Source organism: Mytilus trossulus, chromosome 2, assembly GCF_036588685.1.
Source record: "Mytilus trossulus isolate FHL-02 chromosome 2, PNRI_Mtr1.1.1.hap1, whole genome shotgun sequence".
Classification (NCBI taxonomy): Eukaryota; Metazoa; Mollusca; class Bivalvia; order Mytilida; family Mytilidae; genus Mytilus; species Mytilus trossulus.
This window is the reverse complement of record NC_086374.1, coordinates 5,286,549-5,314,545: the sequence shown is the minus strand read 5'-3', so window position 1 is coordinate 5,314,545 and position 27,997 is coordinate 5,286,549. Positions and strand designations below refer to the sequence as shown.

At 32.8% G+C, this 27,997-nt stretch overlaps 2 protein-coding genes across 2 annotated transcripts in view; one reads left to right on the top strand and one right to left on the bottom strand.

Moving 5' to 3' along the window:
- Positions 1 to 173: 173 nt before the first annotated feature.
- LOC134706341 (protein Abitram-like) lies at positions 174 to 27,816 on the bottom strand. The gene is made up of 6 exons (XM_063565202.1): positions 27,737 to 27,816; positions 26,773 to 26,919; positions 25,468 to 25,519; positions 19,164 to 19,290; positions 18,718 to 18,864; positions 174 to 776 (listed from the first exon to the last, which is right to left on the bottom strand). Exons 2-6 carry the CDS (start codon positions 26,882 to 26,884, stop codon positions 645 to 647), a joined length of 570 nt encoding a protein of 189 aa, XP_063421272.1. The 5' UTR covers positions 26,885 to 26,919; positions 27,737 to 27,816; the 3' UTR covers positions 174 to 644.
- LOC134706340 (2-amino-3-carboxymuconate-6-semialdehyde decarboxylase-like) overlaps positions 27,800 to 27,997 on the top strand; it is a 38,785-nt gene continuing 38,587 nt past the window's right edge. The window contains exon 1 of the mRNA XM_063565200.1: positions 27,800 to 27,984. Coding sequence (XP_063421270.1) covers positions 27,928 to 27,984 — 57 coding nt within the window. The 5' untranslated portion in view covers positions 27,800 to 27,927. The remainder of the gene's footprint in view (positions 27,985 to 27,997) is intronic.

The following is a 27,997-nucleotide window of genomic DNA, read 5'->3' as shown; positions in this document are numbered from 1 at the left end:
TTAAAGTTTATTTTATATGACGGAAGTACTCACATTGGCCCTTTGCATAGTATGAGCTACACATTATAATAATTGGAACTTAATTGAGTACTGTTAATATTTTCACGTTTATACAAATACGTGGTTCCCACGGTTTTTTTCGGTTGTGTTTTTTGAGAAACCAAAAGAAAAAGTAAGCTAGCAATTGGTTCTTTAATTTGTTTATAGAAATAAGTATACGCGTGAATAATTGTTTGTTGAAGATAGGGACTTATTGCACGGGGAAAAAGAGACATACTAATTTTAAAGGCTCTAAAAACAGACATCTTCAAAGGAAAAATGAATTTCATACTTTTAATAATTGTATTTTTGTAAACTTGACATCTCTACAGGTTTTCTACATATTTCAGTTTTCTTACTTCAATATACTGTCCTCTATACATAGTCAATATCGTCATTGTATGTATATTCAGTTAAGGTTTGTTATTCTTACCTTTGTCATGTTTTGCCCAACTAGTTCAACTAGGCAGCATAACTTAATTTACAATATGCCACTATTCTATACATTCAATTATAGAATTTGGTGTTTCAAAAATGTTTATAAAAGCATGATCGATAGAATGATCCAACATATTGAACTGCAACCAGGACAGTTTCATTAAATTTCAACTTCCTCCATCATCCGAAAGATCAAATCTTCTTTGTCTGTATTCTTCCTCTGTTTTCAATTTTTTAAGAACTTGTTCATGGTCTTTAAGCTTTGGTAACACAATGGCGACGTATCCTTCTGTTTGTGGCTGAAAATAAGTTTGAAACATTAGTTAACAATAAAAGATGAAATTCTCTTTAAAAATAATATGTTATATTTATAAATAAATTGCAAGTATTTTCAAAGTAGAAATAAAGTTAATAAAAAGTAAAATCACAAAAATACTGAACTTAGAGGAAAATCAATTCGGAAAGTCCATAATCACATGGCAAAATCAATTAAAAAACACCAAAAGACCAACACACTAAAAACCGTAAAAAGTTTCCCGCACTTGATGTGTATTCTCTCATGCCTACTCCTTATTTTACTGAGTACATTAGACTTATTTGCCCTATTTTACATTTTTCCTAGCATTTAACAAATATCATCATGTTCATCGTGCTTGTATGAATGTTTGTTTTGTTTGTTACAATGGCATTGTTGGGTAAATCATGACTAAATAAAGGCAACAGTAGTGTACTGCTGTTTGATAGTCTTAAATCGATACACCTAAAACAAATCCGAGTTACTAAAACCAAGGGAATCATATGAAGCACGAACGTTTTTAAGATGCATCTTTGCCTGTTTTATCTGCAAATTGTGGATATTAACCTGTATCTGTGTACTTTAATGTATATATATATGTAGTATTTTCTTGGCGAACCGTTTCAAAAGACTTTTGATATGTTAATATATACACCATATCATTTTGTTTCAATCGGAAAAGGCAGTAGATTTCTTTTCAAGTTAATAATTGGTACATTTGATATAAGATGGTGTCAAGAGTAACGGCTGCAGGTTTTAGTCATGTGAAGTCCTGCGTCAATATTATTTCATCGAGCACATTTCCATCCAGAATTATATTAATTTCATGAGCGAATCGGTCGAGTTCACGTATCAATAAACGTTTACAAAATAACTGAATTAACTATTCTGGTTTAGGTTCATAAATGATCAATACATGGCTAAAGTATAACCACGCTTTGACGATGTCATGATAATACACACAACTGTATTTTTAACCCCTGTTAGTTGCATTTCTATAGTTGTTTGCACACAAACAAATCAAAATGATTTGATTTTAGAATCTACTTTAGTTGACATGTGATTCCAATACCTGCCAGAACCAACTTAAACTTTGAAATGCATTTTTATGGAACAATATAATAATTGTCTATCTTTGAACCTTTGAAAAATGGTTGTGTCATGGGCAATCATACGACATCTTTGTTTTTGTCTAAAACATTTTTTTCTTAAAGAAAGAAGAGGAAACTGTTTGTTTTACTGAAAATGTTTTAAAAAAACCCAACAGACATGGTATGATTGTCAATGAGTCACTTTTCCACCAGAGATCAAATGACACACAACTAAACAACTATTAGGTCACCATAAGTCTATGTGTCCAATACCACATAGTCGGCTATAAAAGGCCCCGAAATACAAAATTAATGTAAAACAATTCAAAATAGAAAATTAACGGCCTGATTAATATTTTATAGTGGTTTTTGTGTTTGCTTGGGTAATATACAAAATCTATTGTAACATATAAAGCTTCTTTGTCATATTTGACACTATATAAAAAATAGTTATCAATGGTACCAGGATTATAATTTAATACGCCAGACGCGCTTTTCGTCTACATACAACTCATCAGTGACGCTCTGATCAAAAGAGCTATTAAGCCAAACAAGAACAGAATTGAAGAGCGTTGAGGACCCAACATTCCAAAAAAAGTTGTGCCAAATTAATCTAAAGCAATAAGCCCAGTGATTTGTATTATCTTGCAATACGGGAAAAATACACAGCATTATATTGTTTGGGCAGTTTTGCAAATTAACATTGTCAAGTACATGTATATATGGCAGATTGAAAGGATGAAACCAAAACGGTTCCTCTGCATATTTCTGGTCTTACATTATGAAAGAAGTTCAGCATTCCCGCTTTCCATCAGGTGCATACATGTATATGAAGAACTTACATGTAAGTTAATTAACATTTCAGGTATTCGAAATTATACAATCGGAATTCGTACGATTTGTCAGAAATTTGAAGTACTGTAAATGAACAACGAACGGTCAGGGTTTCTGGCTCGCTACCATTATTAATCAACATCTTAGCATGTTCTTGGCATTTCACGAACATTTTACGTGTGATATATTATACCAAGGTTAAGTAGGGGAAGATAACCTGTATTTAATCAACGATACTTAATTACTTCCGTGCTAAAAATGACCACAACAGACGTGACATTTATTATCTCGATCAGCTGATTCACGCAGGTATTACCAAGCAAGTATTTCAACTATGTACAACAATTACAGGTGTAAACAAACTTAATTACAAATGATTGATAGGTTCTTTGAAGCATATTGAACTTTCAATAGAGAGCTACTTTAATAGATTCCTCGTCATATCTATTTCTGTAGTTCTATCTTTAGTCAAACTGTTTTATAGGTACTTCAATTTAGTAATTATGTGGGCATCATCTTCATTACATTACTGAAATAGTTCAATTAGTTTCTATTGATATCAAACATTTATCTATTTATGTTAATTGTAGCCAGCAGTATTATATATATTTCATCTGATTTGGATAATTCTGCTATGTCTTACCTGCCTTACATTCTCTATGATAAATGCGTATAAGTTATAAGTAATGTTAATCATGTTTAATAAACTATCTGTAAAGAATTAATTGAAATATTAAAAGTACAAGATAAAAAAATGCATGATGAGAAACATTTGAATTTACCACAAAGAGTCCCAACATGCCCACTACTTCCGATAATTTAACATTGGCCATCATGTGTAAAGCAGTAAAACTGTAAATCGTTATCTTTTTCGTCATTATCTAACACCATTATCATTATCATCATCCTAATTGGAAAGGATTTACAAATGTATTTACTTACTACCAAATATAGAACTTTACAAAAATTCTTTATTGGATATTGGAAGAAACAAGACTTAACTTTAAAAATAACTGTGCACGGATTTTAATAACTGGTATCTATAGATATGTAAATTAATCACGTTATATGAATGTCAAAACCAAGTTTCGCCTACCATTTCCCCCCTATTACTTTCGTTAGTTGACAAGTCACATATGTGATTTTGTTGGTTTGTATGGACTTTCCCCATTTTGAATTTATCTTGGATTTTGGTATCTTTGTTATTCTATTTCACAATAATCGACAAATAAAACAAAATATTAAATCAATATGAAACACTGCGTTACTTATCTTTTTCATGTTTTTACAGATTTTTCGATTCTTTAAATAGACAGTACTGTACGACAAGTGACCAGAAATGTGACTACAAATAAATACTAATTGAAAGAAAACTACACCAAAATCATGATACATTAATACAGGATTGGTGTATTTTTGTCTCAGATAAAGATACAAGAAGGAGTCAAAGTACTTAAGGGTCTTCTATAGCTTTAGAAATAAACACTTATTATGCCATAAATAAAAAATATTCCATTAAAACGCCCATCAAGAAGCTAAACAAGATACAACTAATTATTGCTATTTTTGAAATATGTATGTCAAAGTATCAGATACAGTTTGCAACTACTATAAATTCCTATCCGATATCTATATCATCTCGGCCCTGTATCAGTCAGTCTCATAGTGTGCCTTAATGTAAATAATGGTAATAATAAATATAGGTATTCTTTAAATCATACAAAACATATCGAGACTAGAAAACAACAAGAGGCAAAGCTTACTGTCAAAATGTTTGGAAGACTATTCTTTTCTCGATTTTCCAAACGTTTTAATTTGAAACAACATAAGAGAATAATTATTCAAGTTACACTTTCATCTGATTTATTTAAAAAAAATCTATCAGGTTAATGATACACATTAGAGAATTGAATCATTTCATGTCTTACACATGGTTCAAGTATAGTTGGAACCTACATTCAAGTAAATGTTATGGTCATTTTTTGTTTATTTTTCAAAAAGTTTTACGACCGTTAAATAGGTCGATGAAACTGCTTGAGCGGGTTTCGTCCTCCAGGATACCACCATCCCGGTAGTCTGCACTTCTGTGCTGACATGAATTATAATAAAGATATATTCCCTTTTTTTTAAATGTTGAAATATTCAAAATGCTAAGAGATTTTATTTCCCACGGTATATTAGTAGATTACTTTAGCCGTAGTTGGAACATTCGTTCGGAATGTTCGATTATGAATACTCTACGTATTTGATTTGGCTTTGCAATAGTTAATGATTTGAGCACCACTGGTTACTCTTGCGTAAAAGAAGTGTCTGATGATTTTATTTAGAAGCCTGGTATTTTCATAAGTTTTTAAATAACACATTTTCAATTCACATCGTAAAACCAATAATAATGATAAAATATAACTTTCTCATTTACAATGTTCTAATCTCTTTTTCTTTCTTTCTTTTTATAAAACAGTGTTTAGGTTACTTTCTACGTGAGGTTGGTTAAGCCAGTCAATATCTACTTTAGAGAAAAAATGAAATAGTTATTATAATAAAATAATAGAAAATCATATTGTGTTTTTAAGTTTGTCTTTAATTGGTTATCAAAAGTACCAGGATTATATTAACCTATTTATTGATTATTCCAGTTACCCCCCTCTTTTTTCAAACAAACAAAAAAATGATGACAGTCTTTTACCCCGCATATTCTTAAAAAAAGATACTGGCAGACAACCAATTAAATTCCTGAAATCGCAGAAATAAGAGTGGTTATAACGTATAAACGTGTAGGAAGGACCAAATAATTTGAAAGCGGATTTTGAAAGGAAGTATTAAAAATACTTTGTAGTAAATTTAAATACATTATATCATGTATATGAAATACCATCGTTGTTTTTATCTAAAGAAATTATATATGTTAGAATGTGACAGTGATATTCGCAATCAAAATAAGGTATTGCCTCTTCAAATAACGAGAGAGATGAGTGACAAGATTTAAATATACACCAAAATAATAATCAAAGAGAGAGGAGTGACTAGATTTAAATATACACCAAAATAATAATCAGAGAGAGAAGAGTGACTAGATTTAAATATACACCAAAATAATAATCAAAGAGAGAGGAGTGACTAGATTTAAATATACACCAAAATAATAATCAAAGAGAGAGGAGTGACTAGATTTAAATATACACCAAAATAATAATCAGAGAGAGAAGAGTGACTAGATTTAAATATACACCAAAATAATAATCAAAGAGAGAGGAGTGACTAGATTTAAATATACACCAAAATAATAATCAGAGAGAGAGGAGTGACTAGATTTAAATATACACCAAAATAATAATCAGAGAGAGAAGAGTGACTAGATTTAAATATACACCAAAATAATAATCAGAGAGAGAGAGGAGTGACTAGATTTAAATATACACCAAAATAATAATCAGAGAGAGAGGAGTGACAAGATTTAAATATACACCAAAATAATAATCAGAGAGAGAGGAGTGACAAGATTTAAATATACACCAAAATAATAATCAAAGAGAGAGGAGTGACTAGATTTAAATATACACCAAAATAATAATCAGAGAGAGAGGAGTGACTAGATTTAAATATACACCAAAATAATAATCAGAGAGAGAAGAGTGACTAGATTTAAATATACACCAAAATAATAATCAGAGAGAGAGGAGTGACTAGATTTAAATATACACCAAAATAATAATTAGAGAGAGAGGAGTGACTAGATTTAAATATACACCAAAATAATAATCAGAGAGAGAGGAGTGACTAGCTTTAAATATACACCAAAATAATAATCAGAGAGAGAAGAGTGACTAGATTTAAATATACACCAAAATAATAATCAGAGAGAGAGAGGAGTGACTAGATTTAAATATACACCAAAATAATAATCAGAGAGAGAGAGGAGTGACTAGATTTAAATATACACCAAAATAATAATCAGAGAGAGAGGAGTGACTAGATTTAAATAAACACCAAAATAATAATCAGAGAGAGAGGAGTGACTAGATTTAAATATACACCTAAATAATAATCAGAGAGAGAGAGGAGTGACTAGATTTAAATATACACCAAAATAATAATCAGAGAGAGAGGAGTGACTAGATTTAAATATACACCAAAATAATAATCAGAAAGAGAGGAGTGACTAGATTTAAATATACACCAAAATAATAATCAGAGAGAGAGGAGTGACTAGATTTAAATATACACCAAAATAATAATCAGAGAGAGAGGAGTGACTAGATTTAAATATACACCAAAATAATAATCAGAGAGAGAGGAGTGACTAGATTTAAATATACACCAAAATAATAATCAGAGAGAGAAGAGTGACTAGATTTAAATATACACCAAAATAATAATCAGAGAGAGAGGAGTGACTAGATTTGAATATACACCAAAATAATAATCAGAGAGAGAGGAGTGACTAGATTTAAATATACACCAAAATAATAATCAGAGAGAGAGAGGAGTGACTAGATTTAAATATACACCAAAATAATAATCAGAGAGAGAGGAGTGACAAGATTTAAATATACACCAAAATAATAATCAGAGAGAGAGGAGTGACTAGATTTAAATATACACCAAAATAATAATCAGAGAGAGAGGAGTGACTAGATTTAAATATACACCAAAATAATAATCAGAGAGAGAAGAGTGACTAGATTTAAATATACACCAAAATAATAATCAGAGAGAGAGGAGTGACTAGATTTAAATATACACCAAAATAATAATCAGAGAGAGAGGAGTGACAAGATTTAAATATACACCAAAATAATAATCAGAGAGAGAGGAGTGACAAGATTTAAATATACACCAAAATAATAATCAGAGAGAGAAGAGTGACTAGATTTAAATATACACCAAAATAATAATCAGAGAGAGAGGAGTGACTAGATTTAAATATACACCAAAATAATAATTAGAGAGAGAGGAGTGACTAGATTTAAATATACACCAAAATAATAATCAGAGAGAGAGGAGTGACTAGCTTTAAATATACACCAAAATAATAATCAGAGAGAGAAGAGTGACTAGATTTAAATATACACCAAAATAATAATCAGAGAGAGAGGAGTGACTAGATTTAAATATACACCAAAATAATAATCAGAGAGAGAGGAGTGACTAGATTTAAATATACACCTAAATAATAATCAGAGAGAGAGAGGAGTGACTAGATTTAAATATACACCAAAATAATAATCAGAGAGAGAGGAGTGACTAGATTTAAATAAACACCAAAATAATAATCAGAGAGAGAGGAGTGACTAGATTTAAATATACACCTAAATAATAATCAGAGAGAGAGAGGAGTGACTAGATTTAAATATACACCAAAATAATAATCAGAGAGAGAGGAGTGACTAGATTTAAATATACACCAAAATAATAATCAGAAAGAGAGGAGTGACTAGATTTAAATATACACCAAAATAATAATCAGAGAGAGAGGAGTGACTAGATTTAAATATACACCAAAATAATAATCAGAGAGAGAGGAGTGACTAGATTTAAATATACACCAAAATAATAATCAGAGAGAGAGGAGTGACTAGATTTAAATATACACCAAAATAATAATCAGAGAGAGAGAGGAGTGACTAGATTTAAATATACACCAAAATAATAATCAGAGAGAGAGGAGTGACAAGATTTAAATATACACCAAAATAATAATCAGAGAGAGAGGAGTGACTAGATTTAAATATACACCAAAATAATAATCAGAGAGAGAGGAGTGACTAGATTTAAATATACACCAAAATAATAATCAGAGAGAGAAGAGTGACTAGATTTAAATATACACCAAAATAATAATCAGAGAGAGAGGAGTGACTAGATTTAAATATACACCAAAATAATAATCAGAGAGAGAGGAGTGACAAGATTTAAATATACACCAAAATAATAATCAGAGAGAGAGGAGTGACAAGATTTAAATATACACCAAAATAATAATCAGAGAGAGAAGAGTGACTAGATTTAAATATACACCAAAATAATAATCAGAGAGAGAGGAGTGACTAGATTTAAATATACACCAAAATAATAATTAGAGAGAGAGGAGTGACTAGATTTAAATATACACCAAAATAATAATCAGAGAGAGAGAGGAGTGACTAGCTTTAAATATACACCAAAATAATAATCAGAGAGAGAAGAGTGACTAGATTTAAATATACACCAAAATAATAATCAGAGAGAGAGGAGTGACTAGATTTAAATATACACCAAAATAATAATCAGAGAGAGAGGAGTGACTAGATTTAAATATACACCTAAATAATAATCAGAGAGAGAGAGGAGTGACTAGATTTAAATATACACCAAAATAGTAATCAGAGAGAGAGAGGAGTGACTAGATTTAAATAAACACCAAAATAATAATCAGAGAGAGAGGAGTGACTAGATTTAAATATACACCAAAATAATAATCAGAGAGAGAAGAGTGACTAGATTTAAATATACACCAAAATAATAATCAGAGAGAGAAGAGTGACTAGATTTAAATATACACCAAAATAATAATCAGAGAGAGAGGAGTGACTAGATTTAAATATACACCAAAATAATAATCAGAGAGAGAGGAGTGACTAGATTTAAATATACACCTAAATAATAATCAGAGAGAGAGAGGAGTGACTAGATTTAAATATACACCAAAATAGTAATCAGAGAGAGAGGAGTGACTAGATTTAAATAAACACCAAAATAATAATCAGAGAGAGAGGAGTGACTAGATTTAAATATACACCTAAATAATAATCAGAGAGAGAGAGGAGTGACTAGATTTAAATATACACCAAAATAATAATCAGAGAGAGAGGAGTGACTAGATTTAAATATTCCCCAAAATAATAATCAGAAAGAGAGGAGTGACTAGATTTAAATATACACCAAAATAATAATCAGAGAGAGAGGAGTGACTAGATTTAAATATACACCAAAATAATAATCAGAGAGAGAGGAGTGACTAGATTTAAATATACACCAAAATAATAATCAGAGAGAGAGGAGTGACTAGATTTAAATATACACCAAAATAATAATCAGAGAGAGAAGAGTGACTAGATTTAAATATACACCAAAATAATAATCAGAGAGAGAGGAGTGACTAGATTTGAATATACACCAAAATAATAATCAGAGAGAGAGGAGTGACTAGATTTAAATATACACCAAAATAATAATCAGAGAGAGAGAGGAGTGACTAGATTTAAATATACACCAAAATAATAATCAGAGAGAGAGGAGTGACAAGATTTAAATATACACCAAAATAATAATCAGAGAGAGAGGAGTGACTAGATTTAAATATACACCAAAATAATAATCAGAGAGAGAGGAGTGACTAGATTTAAATATACACCAAAATAATAATCAGAGAGAGAAGAGTGACTAGATTTAAATATACACCAAAATAATAATCAGAGAGAGAGGAGTGACTAGATTTAAATATACACCAAAATAATAATCAGAGAGAGAGGAGTGACAAGATTTAAATATACACCAAAATAATAATCAGAGAGAGAGGAGTGACAAGATTTAAATATACACCAAAATAATAATCAGAGAGAGAAGAGTGACTAGATTTAAATATACACCAAAATAATAATCAGAGAGAGAGGAGTGACTAGATTTAAATATACACCAAAATAATAATTAGAGAGAGAGGAGTGACTAGATTTAAATATACACCAAAATAATAATCAGAGAGAGAGGAGTGACTAGCTTTAAATATACACCAAAATAATAATCAGAGAGAGAAGAGTGACTAGATTTAAATATACACCAAAATAATAATCAGAGAGAGAGGAGTGACTAGATTTAAATATACACCAAAATAATAATCAGAGAGAGAGGAGTGACTAGATTTAAATATACACCAAAATAATAATCAGAGAGAGAGGAGTGACTAGATTTAAATATACACCAAAATAATAATCAGAGAGAGAGGAGTGACTAGATTTAAATATACACCAAGATAATAATCAAAGAGAGAGGAGTGACTAGATTTAAATATACACCAATACAATAATCAGAGAGAGAGGAGTGACTAGATTTAAATATACACCAAGATAATAACCAGAGAGAGAGAGGAGTGACTAGATTTAAATATACACCAAAATAATAATCAGAGAGAGAGGAGTGACTAGATTTAAATATACACCAAGATAATAATCAGAGAGAGAGGAGTGACTAGATTTAAATATACACCAAGATAATAATCAGAGAGAGAGAGGAGTGACTAGATTTAAATATACACCAAGATAATAATGAAAGAGAGAGGAGTGACTAGATTTAAATATACACCAAGATAATAATCAGAGAGAGAGGAGTGACTAGATTTAAATATACACCAAGATAATAATCAAAGAGAGAGGAGTGACTAGATTTAAATATACACCAAAATAATAATCAAAGAGAGATAACTCACAATTGTTTCTATGTATTGACGACTACAGAAAATCGTTTATTTATGTTATTTTCATATAGTGCGTATCAACAGTGATTGCAGTAATGTCCCTTAAGTGTTAAAAAACCAGCATCATAAAGAGCTAAACGACAGTATTTCAGACACTGTCGTATCAGTGACATGAATTAAAATTCAAATTACCTAGATAAGGGGGGCATTGTAAATCAAGTATTTCATGAAGTTCTAGCCGAACAAGAGAACGTATGTGTTTATTATTTTTGAAAGTGTGTTCCTCTAAAAGAGTTTATTACTGAAGAGGAAATTAAACTGCTATTAACTTGAATTTTACAATTGTCTTTAGGGCGTTAAAATTGTGATACAATTCCTAATGCATCTTTTCAACCAGATTATATAGAAGGGTTTCCATAAAACCTAACGCGTTCCCGTATGCAATGAGTTATATCATTTACAGGCTACACAGATTACATTATAAACATTGGACGAGGTTGTGGGACAATATGGAGATTGTGTCTTTTTTTGGCAATTTGAAAACCAATTCTGAATTAGGACTTTGTCTGAGTGTGGCATTGACATAATTATGTAGTATCAAATATTTCTAGCAATTTCAAACTCCAGCTATGTGTGTAATATAAAATATAAGATGTGGTATGATTGTAAATGAGACAACTATTCACAAAAGACCAAAATGACACTAACATTAACACTTATAGGTCACCGTTCGGTCTTCAACAATGAGCAAAGCCCATACCGCATATAGTCAGCTATAAAAGGCCCCGATAAGACAATGTAAAACAATTCAAGCGAGAAAACTAAAGGCCTTATTTATGTAAAATAAAAATGAACGAAAAACAAATATGTAACACATAAACAAACGACAACCACTGAATTACAGGCTCCTGACATGGGACAAGCACATACATAAATAATGTGGCGGGGTTAAACATGTTAGCGGGATCCCAACCCTCCCCCTAACCTGGAACAGTGGTATAACAGTACAACATAAGAACGAACTATAAAAATCAGTTGAAAAAGGCTTAACTCATCAGATAGAAAAAAAATAAAAGTGGACGTGGCCGGGTACTTATACAGGTCATCAATTATATAGTGTATATTGTAAGTATGTATCTATCATTTGTTATAAAGGTTACTGGAAAAAAGTAATACTGATCTCCGAGGAAAATTCAAAATGAAAAGTCCCTAATCAAATGGCAAAATCAAAAGCGCAAACACATACCACGAATGGATAACAACTGTCATATTCCTGACTTGATACAGACATTTTCTTATGTAGAAAATGGTTGGTTGAACCTGGTATTATAGCTAGATAAACATCTCACTTCTATGACAGTCACATCTTATTCCATAATATTGACAACGATGCGTGATCAAAACAAATATACATAATAGGTTACTAGAGGCTCCCAAGAGCCTGTATCGTAATTAGTTATCAAAGGTACCAGGATTATAGTTTAGTACGCCAGACGCGCGTTTCGTCTACATGAGACTCATCAGTGACGCTCGTATCAAAATATTTATAAAGCCAAACAAGTACAAAGTTGAAGAGCATTGAGGATCCAAAATTCCAAAAAGTTGTGCCAACTACGACTAAGGTAATCTATGCCTGGGATAAGAAAATCCTTAAGGCCAGCACCGCATTAGGAAAGGAGCAGTTATACTATGTTTAGTTTCATTCAATTCAGTGGTTCTCTAGAAGAAGACTTTTGTATGCATTTCCCAAAAGGTCCTATGTTAAACTAAGTCCCCCCTCCCGCTGGTGGCCATCTCGGATGATGGATCGGCTACAAAGTAACAACATTTAGCAGCATCTCATCAGGAATATTCATGCTATGTTTGGTTTCATTCCATTCAGTTGTTCTCTAAAAGAAGAAATTTGTATGTATTTCCCATAGGGTCCTATGTTACACTTAGTCCCCCACTGGTGGCCATCTTGGACATCTAATTGACGACACTTGGTCAGCATCTCATTAGGAACATTCATGCTATGTTTGGTGTCATTCCATTCAGTGGTTCTCTAGAAGAGGACATTTGTATGTATTTCTCTTAGGGTCCTATGATTAACTAAGTCCCCCCACTGGCGGCCATCTTAGATGAAAGTAGGCTACAAAGTTACAAAACGTTGGCAGCAACTCATAAGGAGCATTCATGCTATGTTTGGTTTCATTCCATTCAGTTGTTCTCTAATCATGCTAATAGGAGTCATTAATATGCATTTCCCATAGGATTCTTTGTTAAACTAAGTCCCCCGCTGGCGGCCATCTTGTATGATGGATCAGGCTACAAAGTAACAAAACTTTGCCATCACCTCATAAGGAACATTCATGCCATATTTGGTTTCATTCCATTCAGTGGTTCTCTAAAAGAAGTCATTTGTATGCATTTCCCATAAGGGTCCTATGTTTAACCAAGTCCCCGCTGGCGGCCATCTTGGATGATGGATCGACTACAAAGTAACAACACTTGGTTAGCACTTCATAAGAAATATTCATGTCATGTTTGGTTTCATTCCATTCAGTGGTTCTCTAGAAGAAGTTCAAAATGTAAAACGTTTTCGCTGACGACGCTGGACGACGACGACGGTCTTGGTACTTTCCTTTTAGAAAAAAAGACGAGACGTTCTTTGACATATCCCTGGTTCATCAACTTTCTGCTCAGACACTGGTGAAATTTGACAATGTCTGAGTAGGCGCTGCAAGCTCTTGTTTGTCGAATTAGATGAGAAATGTATATCCCATATGCAGGTGAAGTTGGTTTATTACAACTAAAGTGGATGAAATCGATATTTTCAGAATTAAAATCGTCTCGTTTGTCACAGATTATGGTACTGAGATGACCGTGTGTGTGTCGAATTCGAGGTATATAAGTCTAAAAAAAGAGCCGGAGGTAGCCATGTCTTTATTTTTTATTTCTAGTTCCGGGGATTATATAAATGGAACCCTAAAAGAAAAGTTCAGATTGTCAATGGTAAGAACATCATCAATATATCTGAAAGTGAAATTAAATAACCTGGCTTATTTGACCTGGTTTGTGACAAGTGTCTAAAGGACATATGAAAATGAAAAGGCTGACAAGGAGAGGAGCACAGTTCCATCCCATAGGATTGCAGAAAAAATTGTCGAAAAGTACCTAGACTTTGGATGAGTAGCCGATCAAGGAAATCATTGTAAAGTGTGGTCCTTCAAGACATGCTACAGTCAGTTTGGATCATACGACACATTCGGTAAGTCACATTCGAGGAAAATAGGACGGCAGTTGGGACATATCCATCGTCATCTGTGAAACAGATATAACATAACGGTCTAGCATGGAGAGTTGTCTCAATGGCACTCACACTACATCTTCCTATATCTAGCAACTAGTGATGGCATTTGTAGAATTTTTGAATGATTAAAATTATTAATTTTACATTTCTCATCATTTCCTCGAACGACGTCAATCTCTATTCTTGTCTCGTTCAAATTCGTGCTACACGCACATCATTAGCAGGTGTGTGCTCCTTTAACGCTACAGTGTTATGAGGACGAACAGCTTAATTGAGGACTACAGACATTTCATATTGAGTCACTAACTGTTTGACCGATGTACAATGTCTCATCTCACTTAGGACATTTGTTTGCAGTAATTTCTTAATTTTCCGATTGAGGCATTTGAACAGAGTACGGATTCGAATGGCAAATTATGCATGCATAATAGGAGAAACAGATAAACTACTTTGCATAAATTTATAGAAAAAGTAAGTGAAAGCAAAAGTATGGAAAAACTCTGTACTATCTCGAAATACCAAATTTATCTATACAAGGTTTAGACACAGGACTAGAGACTAGCAGTGAGCAGTTCTTTCTTAATTACAAAAATAAATATTTCGAGAAACAATTAATGTATAGATTGTTTTTTCATACTGCATTTTTTTCCAAATGAAATTTTATTTTGGAATATACAGATTTTTTTGGGAAGTGGACAGGGTCAAATTCCCACGGACCTGTATTAAAGATAAAACTCACGAGAAAACACATTATCAGCATCAAAATCACGGTTAAACATACCAGTGACTGTAAATCACATATGAATACATGGTAAGTGCAAATAACATAGTTGCAGTAAATAGTGTATAAGTACGAAGCATGATTTTAAAACTTGGTAAATGAAAAGTCATCTCGTTATTTGTTTTCGTCAGAAGCATATGTTTTTACCTTAAACAAAATCCTTCAAATCTTAACATTTGAAAGCCAGAGATGTGCAAATAAGAAAAAGATTTAGGAACTATACGAGCAATACACACCTAAAAAGAATTAAAAAAAACAAAGCTTCTACTTAGATTAACTCTTCCTGCATGAGTTGAAAATTTTCTTTCTTAATATACTTTCTTAATTGAACAACTGTAATTTTATTAAAATATCGATCATAAACGTATAAAAGAACTGACCACTGAGCTCATAATACCCTTGTAACTTACAGTCCACCAGCAGAGGTTTCGAGAAAGTGCTAGTATATAAAGTGTAAAATCACAAAAATATATAACTCCATGGAAATTTCAAAAAGGAAAACCTCTAATCAAAAGCCAAAATCAAAAGCTCAAACACAGCAAACAAATGGATAACAACTATCATATTCCGGACTTGGTACAGACAATTTTGTATGTAGAAAATGGTGGATAAAACTTGGTATAAAGCTAGTTAAACCTCTTACTTGTATGACAGCCCCATCAAAGTATTTCTAGATCATAATTCATAGCATGAAATAAAACGTTACACAGGTGGACTGATATTTCAAAACCTTAAGGATAAAACAATGAGTTTTGTTGATATCTATTTCAGCACATTTAGCATGAAATAAGGAGATTTGTGAGATATGAAGTTTTGAAATATTTTGTCATGCAGTTTAACAAGAAAAATAATTTGAAAATTGACCAATCAGAAACATGTTTCCTTCTAATTGTAAGGTTTTCATACAATAAGAACAAAATGTAGATACCTTGCAAACATTACTTATTATAGTAGCCATTAAAATCATGATTTCTGATTGTTTGGTTCGAATTTGACTAATTATTTCTGAAAGAATTATTCAACTATTGCCGCGTTTGAAGACCATAACGTGACAAATAGTTTGGACATGGTTCTTATGGTGTGTGATAAGATTAAAACTCATAATTTCAGAAAAGAAGAAAGAACATATCAGAAATGAGCATCTGGTGCAAGAAAATTGGTACCGTTAATTTTATTACTACCACTTGGTCAATGCCTCTGCTGGTGGACTATTAGTCCCCGAGGGTATCACCAGCCAAGTAGCCAGTACTTCAGTACTGGCATGAAAATGCGGATCTTTTGTGTTATTAAAATTTGCTGTTACAAAATATTAGAAATTAAAATAAATTAATGAATGTATCTCCCTCATGCAAAGCTCTAATTCCTTTCAAGGATTTGACTATACTTTTTGGACCTTTGGGATTATAGCTCTTCATCTTTTATATAAGATTTGGATTTCAATTATTTTGGCCACGAGCATCACTGAAGAGACATGTATTGTCGAAATGCGCATCTAGTGCAAGAAAATTGGTACCGTTAATTTTATTATTGGAATGAAAAGGAGTTAATGGAAAACCCTCAATAAATTATTTCATAGAGCTTCTTCCATTCCTCTGTCCATATAGTATTTTAAGATATGAATGGTGGTTCTTTTCTGAGTTGAAATGTTTACACATTTGTCATCACATTTGCATGGTACCTTGTGGGACTTAATTTTCTGCAATTTATCATAACACGAAGTGCCCTTTGTGATACAAGTTCTCCTGACTTCTTTTTATCACACAATGATATTTCAAAGTAACTCAGTACTTTGAAACATTCAACAGTTCCATTACTTACAATTCTTATATTTTTATTTAAAGTCGTCTGCTTACAAACAGATGATGGGGAAAATGCAGCAGAAATACTCTACAGACAAACAGATGCACAAGGGAATAAAGCTACTGAGTTAAACCAGGACACTCAAGTGTTCAAAATGTTATGTAGGAGGCACCTTTAGGGAAAGTGTGTGACAACAGCTGAGTAAAGCACAGCAATCAAAAGGCTTTGGACCACATAGTATATAGAATCTCAATCCCAGAAAAATAAATTGATGAACATTGCCAATGCTGATAAAAGATATTTTAAGTCAAATTGAAAATGGAAATGGGGAATGTGTCAAAGAGACAACCTCCCGACCAAAAAACAGACAAAAGCTAAATGGCCACAAATGGGTCTTTAATGCAGCTAGAAAATCACGCACCAGGAATCATGATTCAGCTGGCTCCTAAACAAAAATGTATACTAGTTCAGTGATAATGGATGTTAGACTAAACTCTGAGATATACACACAAGAGACTAAAATTTAAAATCATACAGACTTACAAAGGCCAGAGACTCCAGGCTTGGGACAGGGGGGAAATGTGACGGGGTTAAACATGTTTTTGAGATCGCAACCCTTCCTCTTTACCTCTAGCTAATGTAGAAAAAACACACAACAATTCCCACAGTAAACCCCAATTTAAAAGAATTCAGAGTCCAATGTCAGAAAAGGTAACAAAAGAAACTAAACAAAATTACAATGATACATACATTAACAAAGGACTACTAGCAGTTATTGACATGCCACCTCCAGACCCATTTTTTTCTCTCAATTATTAGGTAAGATTTGTTTATGATAAATTGAATAGCACTTGTTACCCAGAGCATTTAAACTGTCTAAACTTCTGGTCAGCTTACTTGCTACTTTGCTAAGTAAAGCATAATAATAAAGAATGACACCAACCTATATAATCAAAGCATCTTCTGTTGTTAGGGTCAATCATTTTTATAAAAGACAAAGATTTTTAAAACTATAATGAAAAATAAACTGTTTTTTCAATAACAATTAGGATACAAAATATCAACTTTCAATAGGAAATATTTGTTTAATACCCATCAAAAACTCTTTATCAAGGTACGTATAAAGAAGCTTTTTTTAAAAGGAATTTTGAAAATAAGATCTGGGACTTTTATACTAACTATAATAATCCCAGTTTAGATACCCTGAATAAATAAACTGGAAAATGTTTAGTGTAAGTTACCAATGTGTTTCCCCTATTATGCTATAAACTTTATGATTAGCAGTACAGTTTTAAAAGAGACAGAATTCCACAGGAAACCAGTTACTTTTGAAATCTCTATACATACCTCTATCACATTGGCATGATGGTATATGCTAATATTAAAGCATGGTGGCATCATCTGATATAATGCATAAAAAGACTGTCAGTCACATTTGTGTTTTGTAAACAAATAAGGTCAATAGTTTTATGGTTTGAAAAACACATATTTCCTATAAGGGCCATTATAGGTCACTCTTTAATAAGGGGTTTTCTCATTGATGACAGCAATACAATGACCTATGTTTGCCTACTGCAGATTCATCTACTTTTTTGTATACCAATATTTGGGGATTCAGGAAAATTTAATTGTGTGTGGATTGTCAAAAGACTTTATGCAATGTATTGTCAAAAAGAACTATTGTTCAAGAAAACTCACTTTTTTCAGGATCAAGTCTGGGTTTTGTATCAGACATTCATTAACCTCAATAAGCTGTCCTTTTATTCCTGAATAAACAGTAAATTCCTCCCCATCAACACATGAAATCTTGCATATTGGTGATCCAGCATTTAACTCTTGTGCTCCCTAAAATAGAGTCAGGAATAAAATGATAGATTTTTTCTCTGGTTGAACTGAAGTCCTTTTATTCATTTCTAAAAGACTAAAACATATCTGATTTATTAATATACATTAAACCATTTTTGTAATTCATTTTACAATAAGATACAATTTCCTGTAATATTTGCTCTTTAATGAACAAATTAATTAAACTTTGTCATATAAAATATATTACGTCCATTCAGTTAAAAAATCTATGGCCTACATTGCGGTGATTCAGTGTCTGAAAATTAACAGTTTTATTATCATTAGCATAAAGAACTTACCCGTTTCCCTTTTCCAGAAACTTTGTTGGTAAGTCTATCAATACCTCCGACCTTAAAACTGATCTGTTTTATTGTTTTCTGATCTCTAACAACTGGATGAGTAGACGCCAGTGTAATAATGCAAATTCTGAAAGAAAGATAAAGGGAAATGTTACTAAAAAATAAGTAATGATTAATATAAATTCATGCTTTTCAATAAAAAACCCAAAACTATATTGAATTTATTAGAAACCAAAATGCTGGTCAGGAAAAGTTTACAATACACTTGATGTAATAAAACAACTTCAGAACCTGTTACTGATACATTTCTAATCCTTAAGTCACCTTAACATAATATTCTGATGATAATACAATGTATTTGATATTGATCCATCTGATTATCAGTTAACCAACTTCAACAGTACATCTACATAGATCTATACTATTGATCTGCAGTTGAAATCCATAAGGCAGATACTGCTGTGCAAACGTCAACCAATGTATATCAAGAAACAAAGTGTTCCTAATACTGTACCCTGTGGAACTCCTGATCGTACTGGTTTGTTCTCACTGGTTTTCTATCTAGACATACTCTCTGGTGTCGCTGATTGAGCCATGCAGAAACCCATTGTAGAGTGTTGTATGTTATCCCACAGTGTGCCATTGTCTTTAGAAGTCTTTGGTGGGGAACTGTATCGAACGCCACTTCGGAAAATCAAGGATACACATGTCTATTTGTCCTGGAATGTCCAGTTCTCTTGCCACTGTTTCTATGGTGTTAATGCGTTTGGTTTCACATGATCGGTTACGTCTGAATCAGTGTTGGTAGTCGGGTAGGACTAGATGTTCTTCAAGATGTTCTATGATGTGCTTGTAGATTATATCTTCCATGCCTTTACATCATAATGTGGTTAAGGATACAGGGCAGTAGTTTACTGTTTGAAATCTGTCCCCCTTTTTGTAGATGGCTGTGATGTTTGCTTGTCGCCAATCCTCTGGAACTTCTCCTCTGTAATAGGAATGTTCAAAGATTTTTGTCAGGAATGGTGCATTTCGCAGTGTGCTTCTTTCAAGACTCTAGTTAATATATTTATAAATGATATTTTTCTTTTTGTTAAAAATGGTAGTTTATATAACTATGCAGATGACAATACTTTATCTTTTTGTACTCCAGATTTCGATTTATTAATTTCAACTTTGGAATCTGATTCAAAAACACTTATTGAGTGGTTCAAGGTAAATAAAATACAAGCCAATCCTGACAAATTTCAAGTTTTTGGCTGTTGGCAAAAAGACCTTTGAAAAGAACCCATCTATACATATTCAAAATTCGAACCTTACATGTGAAAAAACAGAAATATTATTAGGCATTGAAATAGACTACCAGCTAAATTTTGATGTTCATATCAGCTCAATCTGTAGGAAGGCATCACAGCAATTAAATGTTTTAAAACGTTTAGGCTCATTTTTGGATAGACTTAGTAAACTTACTATATTTCATACTTTTATTCTTAGTAATTTTAATTTTTGCCCTTTGGCATGGCATTTTTGCACTGAGAAAAATTCAAAAAAACTAGAAAAGGTGCAGGAAAGAGCACTCCGTTTTGTTTATGAGGATTTTACCAGCTCCTACGAGGACCTCTTACTTAAAGCTAAGGTGCCTTCCTTGCAGATCAGACGGATAAGAACAATGGCTCTAGAAACTTTTAAAATTATAAACAATATCGTTCCTGTGTGCTTACAAAATTTGGTAAATGTCAAAAAATCTAAATATTCTTTCAGGTATGTAAATATTCTTGAAATTCCACAGGTAAAGTCAACCCGTTACGGTAAAAAATCGTTCAAATTTGCTGCTGCTACTTTATGGAACAGTCTTTCAAACCATTTCAGGACTGAAAACAGTTTTTCACATTTTAAAAGTCTTGTTCAGTCCTGGAAGGGTTTGGAATGTCACTGTTCTGCTTGCAGATAATTTTTAAACTGTTTTATTATTTATGCTGCTTTTGGTTGCTCTGGTCAAGCATGTTTTTACTTCATTCTAAAAAATTGTTGATTATTTTTATTGCATGCTATGTATGTGAGATTTCAACTTTGTATTACAGGTTGTTTTATATGTCAAAATGCACTGTTTTTATGTTATTTATATGTTTTTATATTCGGTCAAAAGCTCCTTAGAGCTTGTCATGCTTGTGTTGCTTATTTGTACTCATGCCGAATCAAAATAAGTTTTCTTATCTTATCTTATAGTTGCTATTTCATCTGGACCGTTTGCTTTTGTTGGGTCTAGGAGTTTAAGCTGTTTCTCAACACCTTCCGGTCTGATATGTAACTTCCTGATGTTTGGAGTTGTACTGGATCCCATGTTTGACATGATTTCGATATCCTCTGTAGTGAAGACATTATAGAATTGAGTGTTCAATATTTCTGATTTGCCATTGCTGTCAATACTATGTTCTCCTAGGTTGTTCCTGAGGGGGATATTCCCATTGGGTCCTTTTTCCTTGATTTTATGTACTTCAATTTTTTTTAGCCAAGGCTTGGTTTAGGTTTTCTTTGTCCTCTTGATTAAGGATTTGTCTAACATAGTTGTCATGGGCCTCGTTCATTGTCTTCTTGACAAGGTCTCTCATCTGTACTTATTCCAATTTTTCTTGGTGTTATGTTTTTTAGCAGCAGTGTATCTTCGCTGTCTGCGTCTTATCAGTTTTTTTAATATGTGTAGAGATCCATGGATAGTGTTGTTTACTACCTATATTTTTCTTCTTTGGTTGCTCGTAGTATGATCTTTTTGAAATATGTTCAGTTTTCTTCTACAGTGTTTTCTTCCATGTTGTTCATTCTTGTTCCAAAGTTGTCTCTAACTACTTGGTGGTAACTCATTCCAGGATGTACTTCAATATTTGTTACAAGTCCAGGATTGGTTGTCATGAGTAAGTCTAGTGTGTTTTGTCCTCTAGTTGGTTCATTTACCATTTGATTCATGTCGTTGTTATTTGAGATTTCAATTAGTTTTTCTTTTAATGCTTTTCCATACTGTGATTTAGTGTTTACAGTGTTTGTTTGCCAGTTGATATGTGGCAGATTAAAATCTCCTCCTAGTATGACATTTGGTAGGTTTTGGCTTGTGTTCATTAGGCAATTAATAGATTTTTCAAGTTCTTCAAGTTTTTCTATGTCAGTGCACTGCATGGCTGCCTATAGAAGGTACCTATGTATAGGGGATGTCGTCCCTGGGTGTTGATCTTACACCATGCTATTTCACAATCACTTCCAGTCAACATTTTTGTTGTGATGAAGTTGTTATCAACAGCTATAAATACTCTGCCTTCTCCTAATTTTCTGTTTTTTCTGTATGAATTCTGGACTTGGGTCTGGAAATACTTCACTTCTGGCTATTGTGTTGTTTTAGTGAGATTCTGTCCTTAGTATAATGTCTGGTTTGTGTGTTTAAATCAGGTTTTGAAGTTCTACCTTTTTCTTGTCGCTAATTAGGCTTCTGCAGTTTACAACTATGACTTTCATTTTGGTTGTGATCAGAATTAGTCATATGTTGGTGTTTGGTGTTTTCAGCTGGAGTTTCATTCTCATTCTCAGAGTCTGATAGTGTTTCGAAAGAGTTGCTAGTACTCACTGTGCTCGATTCATTCATGAAGAAAGAACCTGTGAATGTCAGGAGTCTGCATTGTGGACATTGAAATACCATAAAGATATGGATGTTCGCGAATTTCTTGTTTTCGCATGAACCCACGTATTGCATTCATCGCACTGCAATCCTTGGTGATTTGTGGCTACAGGTTTACTTAAAATGTCGCATGGGTACTGTATTGGTCGCGGGTTCTGTTGGATGTCCCCAGATAAAATACTCAATGAAAAGATTCCAAATGACTGTGTTGATGTTTTCGAGATGCAGTATTTTAAGTTGTCTTTTTTATGTAGACCAATCGACATGTTCCATTCTGAAATGGGATCTTGATCTAGCCAAATATTCATTGTCTGGAATAATGTTGACTCTAAGTTTCTGACCTCATCACTATATTGGTCATTTTGTCTTTTATATGTTTTTATGATGAAGATGATGGTAAGTATTTTATAGCAGACCAATAAAAAGTGCAAACTTTTTAATTCGGTCATTATCTAGGTTGTTTATATGTTGCTATATATGTTCAAACATGGCGGATGGTCAGCACAGCTGACCAGTGTTTACAAAAGGAAGAAATACCAATTTTTGTCTATTTCTCGAGATTGATGTTTTGGGATACTTCCTTGGTGTATATGTATGTAATTTACCACCTTTAGTAATTTTTAGAGATGTTAATACAATGATAGATAGCCAAAAGTCTTCTTTTAGATCAGCTCAAAAATTTTCCGTGCACTCAGGTTGATGCATGCCCAGTCACTTACAAAGGAGAACATGTTATTAGATTGAATAATCAAAATGACACACCCTATTGCTAATTCTCATTTAGGGATTATTAAAAAAATAATAATTGTAAAGCATCCTTTTTGCAGAACTGTTAATTGCAGTTTGTAATGCCTGCATCACACTGTCCCGATTTTTATATATGATGGAAACCCGAATGCGAAAATTGGAAGTTTGTACGAAGTTGGTCCGGATCTCGTTAAAATACCAAAAAGTGACAGAAGCAAGTACTATGAATAACGAAGTCTATACGATGGTGCTGAAATTATATACGATAGCAAAAGATGGACATACGAAGATTAACCGAAGACAGGTATTTAAGCTTCATATCTCAGCCAAGCCTACACGATGGATTACGAAGGCTACACGATGGATCACAATGATAGCACGATGGCCATACGATGTCTAAAAGACGTCGTCTAAGCTTACGATATGCATTTAAATTATATGTTGAAGGCATCACGCGTTTTAAAGACAACATTTAAGGTATTTCCATGTACTGAATGTTTTGGGTGATTTCTAAAAAAAATAGTTTATGTATCAAATATGCATATTCAATTTACCATTTTCTGCATGTGTCATATACAAATATAGTGTCCATGTTTGTCCCCAATATGTTACATACAAGGGGATGCCACGCTGGGCATTGCTTAATGTGTGCACTAGTCTGAATAATCACCCATAATTATGCCCATGTTTACTGATCTATCTTGAAGGTAAGGTAAGGGGTTCGTTGATCCCTTTTATTCAAAAAGAGCTCTTTCCAGGAGAATATTATAATAACATAGACAAAAGGAAGGACGTGGGGAAAGCAATAAATGCGGCAAAATATGCCATGGTTATGGAGCATGATGGAGTAAACATTTGTGTGACAACAATTCAGAAGATACATAAAAATTCAGAATAATGAAGAAATAGTTGGTTTCCCTATATACATGAACCTGCAGTGTTGGTGAACGAGGGGCGTTTATGATTTTCATTATGTTACTTGATACGAAAAATTGACAAAAAATAATATTTTACTTGTAAAAGTAAGTTCTGAGCCTGAAATAGCTGCTCTTCTTGTTCAATTTGAATTTGAATTAATAGAAACAACGCTGTCGCTGTTCTTGCTCTCATAGAATCATATGATATGAGCTCCATGTTCTGTGAACGTCTTTCTTAACTGTCATATTAGCCTGACCAGTGCATATCGCGCATGGCACTTTAAATGCATTTTAGCGCGAAAATTAACTTACATTTAGCTGGATTTATTGCCGTTGTAGTTCCATCTTGTCGCCTTTGTAATTTAATTCGATGGCAACATGATGGGATTACGAGGTCTTCACAAATTTGTGTTGCCATCATAAGACCTTCGGGTAGCTTCGTGGTTCATTTGTGTAAACATCGTAATGTCAAAACTGCCTGATGGAAACGATGGAAACATGAATGCAATACGATGTTCAAAGATGCATTCCTGGTGACATTACGATGGCAAGTGGTGTTACGAATTCAATACAAACCCTCAACATTGGACACACCTTCGGGGATTTTTTAACATGTTAAAAAATTTAGAACCCTTCCCGAAGTTTTCCCCAAAGGCTAGAAAAAGTGGCAGATAGTTCTACGATGGTTAAAGGTGGCACTTCGAATAGCCAAATCTGGATACCATCAGTTCCGATTATGAAAATTTCCATAATCTTGTTGTCATCGGCGTAAAAATCAGGACAGTGTGACGCGGGCATAATAAATTTGTAATTTGACGTCAGATCCAGAATGTCTAGTGTTCTGATTAAAGACAAGACTTTTCTATAAAAACAAGGGAAGAAAACATTTAGAAAATATAACATTTTACAAATACCATATGTGCCTACAAAAGTAATAGATAGATATTAGCATACAGATATTTCTGTTAGTAAAAGTTACCTGTTTGAATGAGTGAGTATACAGAGATCTTCATCTTCATTAGCCTGACAATCTATAAAACATTTGAAACAATTATAAGATTAAAGCATACAACATAATAAAAATTATTATTACCAAGAATGTTTTTAATTTATACTGACAATCGGACTGACATGTTTTATATTTTTATATTAACAAGCCTTTTTTTCTTATTAATGAGAAAGGTAAATATGCTATAAAAAAAAAAAAAAAAAAAAAAAAAAAAAAAAAAAAAAAAAAATATACTTACTTTCAATCAGTTTAATTGCAGTCTGGCGCTGGCATGCCAGTAACTGCTAGTTTGTTAATTTATGTATTATTGTCATTTTGCTTAGTTTCATTTGTTACCTATTCTGACATCTAACTCAGACTTCTGTTAAACTGAGTTTTACTGTACGTATTGATGTGTGTTTGTTATTTTTACATTGGCTTGATATAAGGGGCGGGTTGAGATCTCAAAAAACATTTTTCATAAGTGTCTTTTGTTTCTTATAAAGATTAGACTGTCTGTATTCCTGTTTGAATTGTTTTACACTAGACATTTTTTGGGCCCTTTAATAGCTTGCTGTTCCATGTGAGACAAGGCTCCATGTTGAAGACCATACTTTGACCTACATGTATAATGATTTACTTTACAAATTATGACTTGGATGGAAAGTTTTCTCATTTGCACTCATACTGCATCTTCATATATATATTAACCCTGCCACATTTTGGCTCCTGTCCCAAGTAAGTAGCCACTGGCCTTTCTTAGACTTTTAAGTTTAGATCATTTGTATGTTTTGGAGTTACGAGTATGGCCTCCATTATCACTAAACTAGTACCATTTTTGTTTTGGGTGCAGGATCTTCTTGCTGTGGTGAAGATCAATTGGTGGTCTCTAGTTGTTTTTTTGTTCTTTGGGATGTTGTCTCATTGACACATTCCCCATTTCCATTCTCAATTTTTATTACTGTAAGTGTTGTTAAGACGATTGAAGATTCTTATTTTCTCCTTGGTAACATTTATGTACATTTCAGCAATAAAGGTTATCAGCAGGTTGTAGGTATTCTATGAGCTTCGTAATATAAAGGAATAGAAGGCCTTCCCATGAAACGAAAAACAAGACTTAGTGCCTGTGTCCAGCATTCCATAGGTCATGACAAATTTCATTGTAACAAGCTTTTGATTTTCTTGAGAATAGATTCCTGCTTTCAAGATAGCAATTGAACAAAGGTTTCTTAAAATAAAGAATTGATTAATTTATGGTGATACAGCTTTAAGATAAATACTCTAAATGTAGATTACCTAGAATATACTTTGGTTTATAGTATCTTTCGACTACACTCAAGTGAGTTTTACCAGTTACAGTTCTAGATTCAGATTGATCATTGGTCACATGCTCTTTGTCAGTTTCCATAACCTTAGTGATTTTAAGAAGGCTTAATTAACACGGTATCAGGTCCGTTCGCGCCCAATATACTTTCGCACCCTACACGTTCGCACCTCGCACGTTCGCACCCAAGGTCCGTTCGCACTCTACACGTTCGCGCCCAATTTTAATTCAAATTCCAGTTGATTAATTGGGAAATCATGATTCTTGTTTTTAATTACTTTCCTGTAAATACTGAATGTATTTATAGCTTGGTATGAGTAAAAGATTGAAGATTTCAAATGAAAATAACAAAAGATAATTATTTTTAACAGCCTGGTCCCTTTGATACAATAAAATAAAGCAGAGACATATATACACATGTGTATATATGTCTCTGAATAAAGCAATACACTATTATAACCAAAACATAATCAAACATGATAAAATCATATGTTTATTCAACACACACAAAAAACGTAGTCAGAATCTCACTCGATTTTAAACAAGTCAATGAAACAAAGTTATAGCAATACACTAACCAAATCATGATTAAGAGTTATTCAACACAAAATAAAACGTTGACAGAATCCCACTTTATTTAGAAACGATTTTTTTTTAACAATACACTATCGATCACTATCCAAAGCATAATTTTCCCAAGACAACAAAATAAAAAACGCTTTCATTTTATTTTGGGACAACGAAAACAATCATACTTATAAGAATACTACTTGATTACAAAGTTATTAAACCCAAAACCAATTAAAATTGGGCGCGAACATGCAGGGTGCGAACAAACTTTGGGTGCGAACATGTAGGGTGCGAAAGTGAAAGGGGGCGAACATGAGTGGGTGCGAACGTGAATGGGCGCGAACGGACCCGGATTCAATTAACACGCAAGGCACTAGAGATGCTGACAATATGAAATGTGGTCTACTTTCACTTTAACCGGAAGTTGGAAGTTCATTAGAAAAGAAAATCTTCCGAAAAGGATACGACTTATTTGACCCTGCCTCCAAAACTGATTGCTTTGATTGGTTAAAGTTTATTACAGCAGCCTTCACCTTTACCATCTGACCTGGCTAAATATGAAGATCGATCTCCATACACACATTTTACCAAAAAGCTGGCCTGATTTAGAAAAGGTTGAGTTTCCAA

Bases quoted from the DNA above. Each gene is read 5' to 3' on its own strand.
- LOC134706341 (XM_063565202.1), bottom strand. From the start codon at position 26,884: ATGGAAACTGACAAAGAGCATGTGACCAATGATCAATCTGAATCTAGA. The intron at 19,291-25,467 runs GTAACTTTTACT...TCTTTCTTTCAG, and splicing joins ATACTCACTCATTCAAACAG to AATTTGCATTATTACACTGG. The intron at 777-18,717 runs GTGAGTTTTCTT...ACTTATTTTCAG, and splicing joins CAGACTTGATCCTGAAAAAA to CCACAAACAGAAGGATACGT.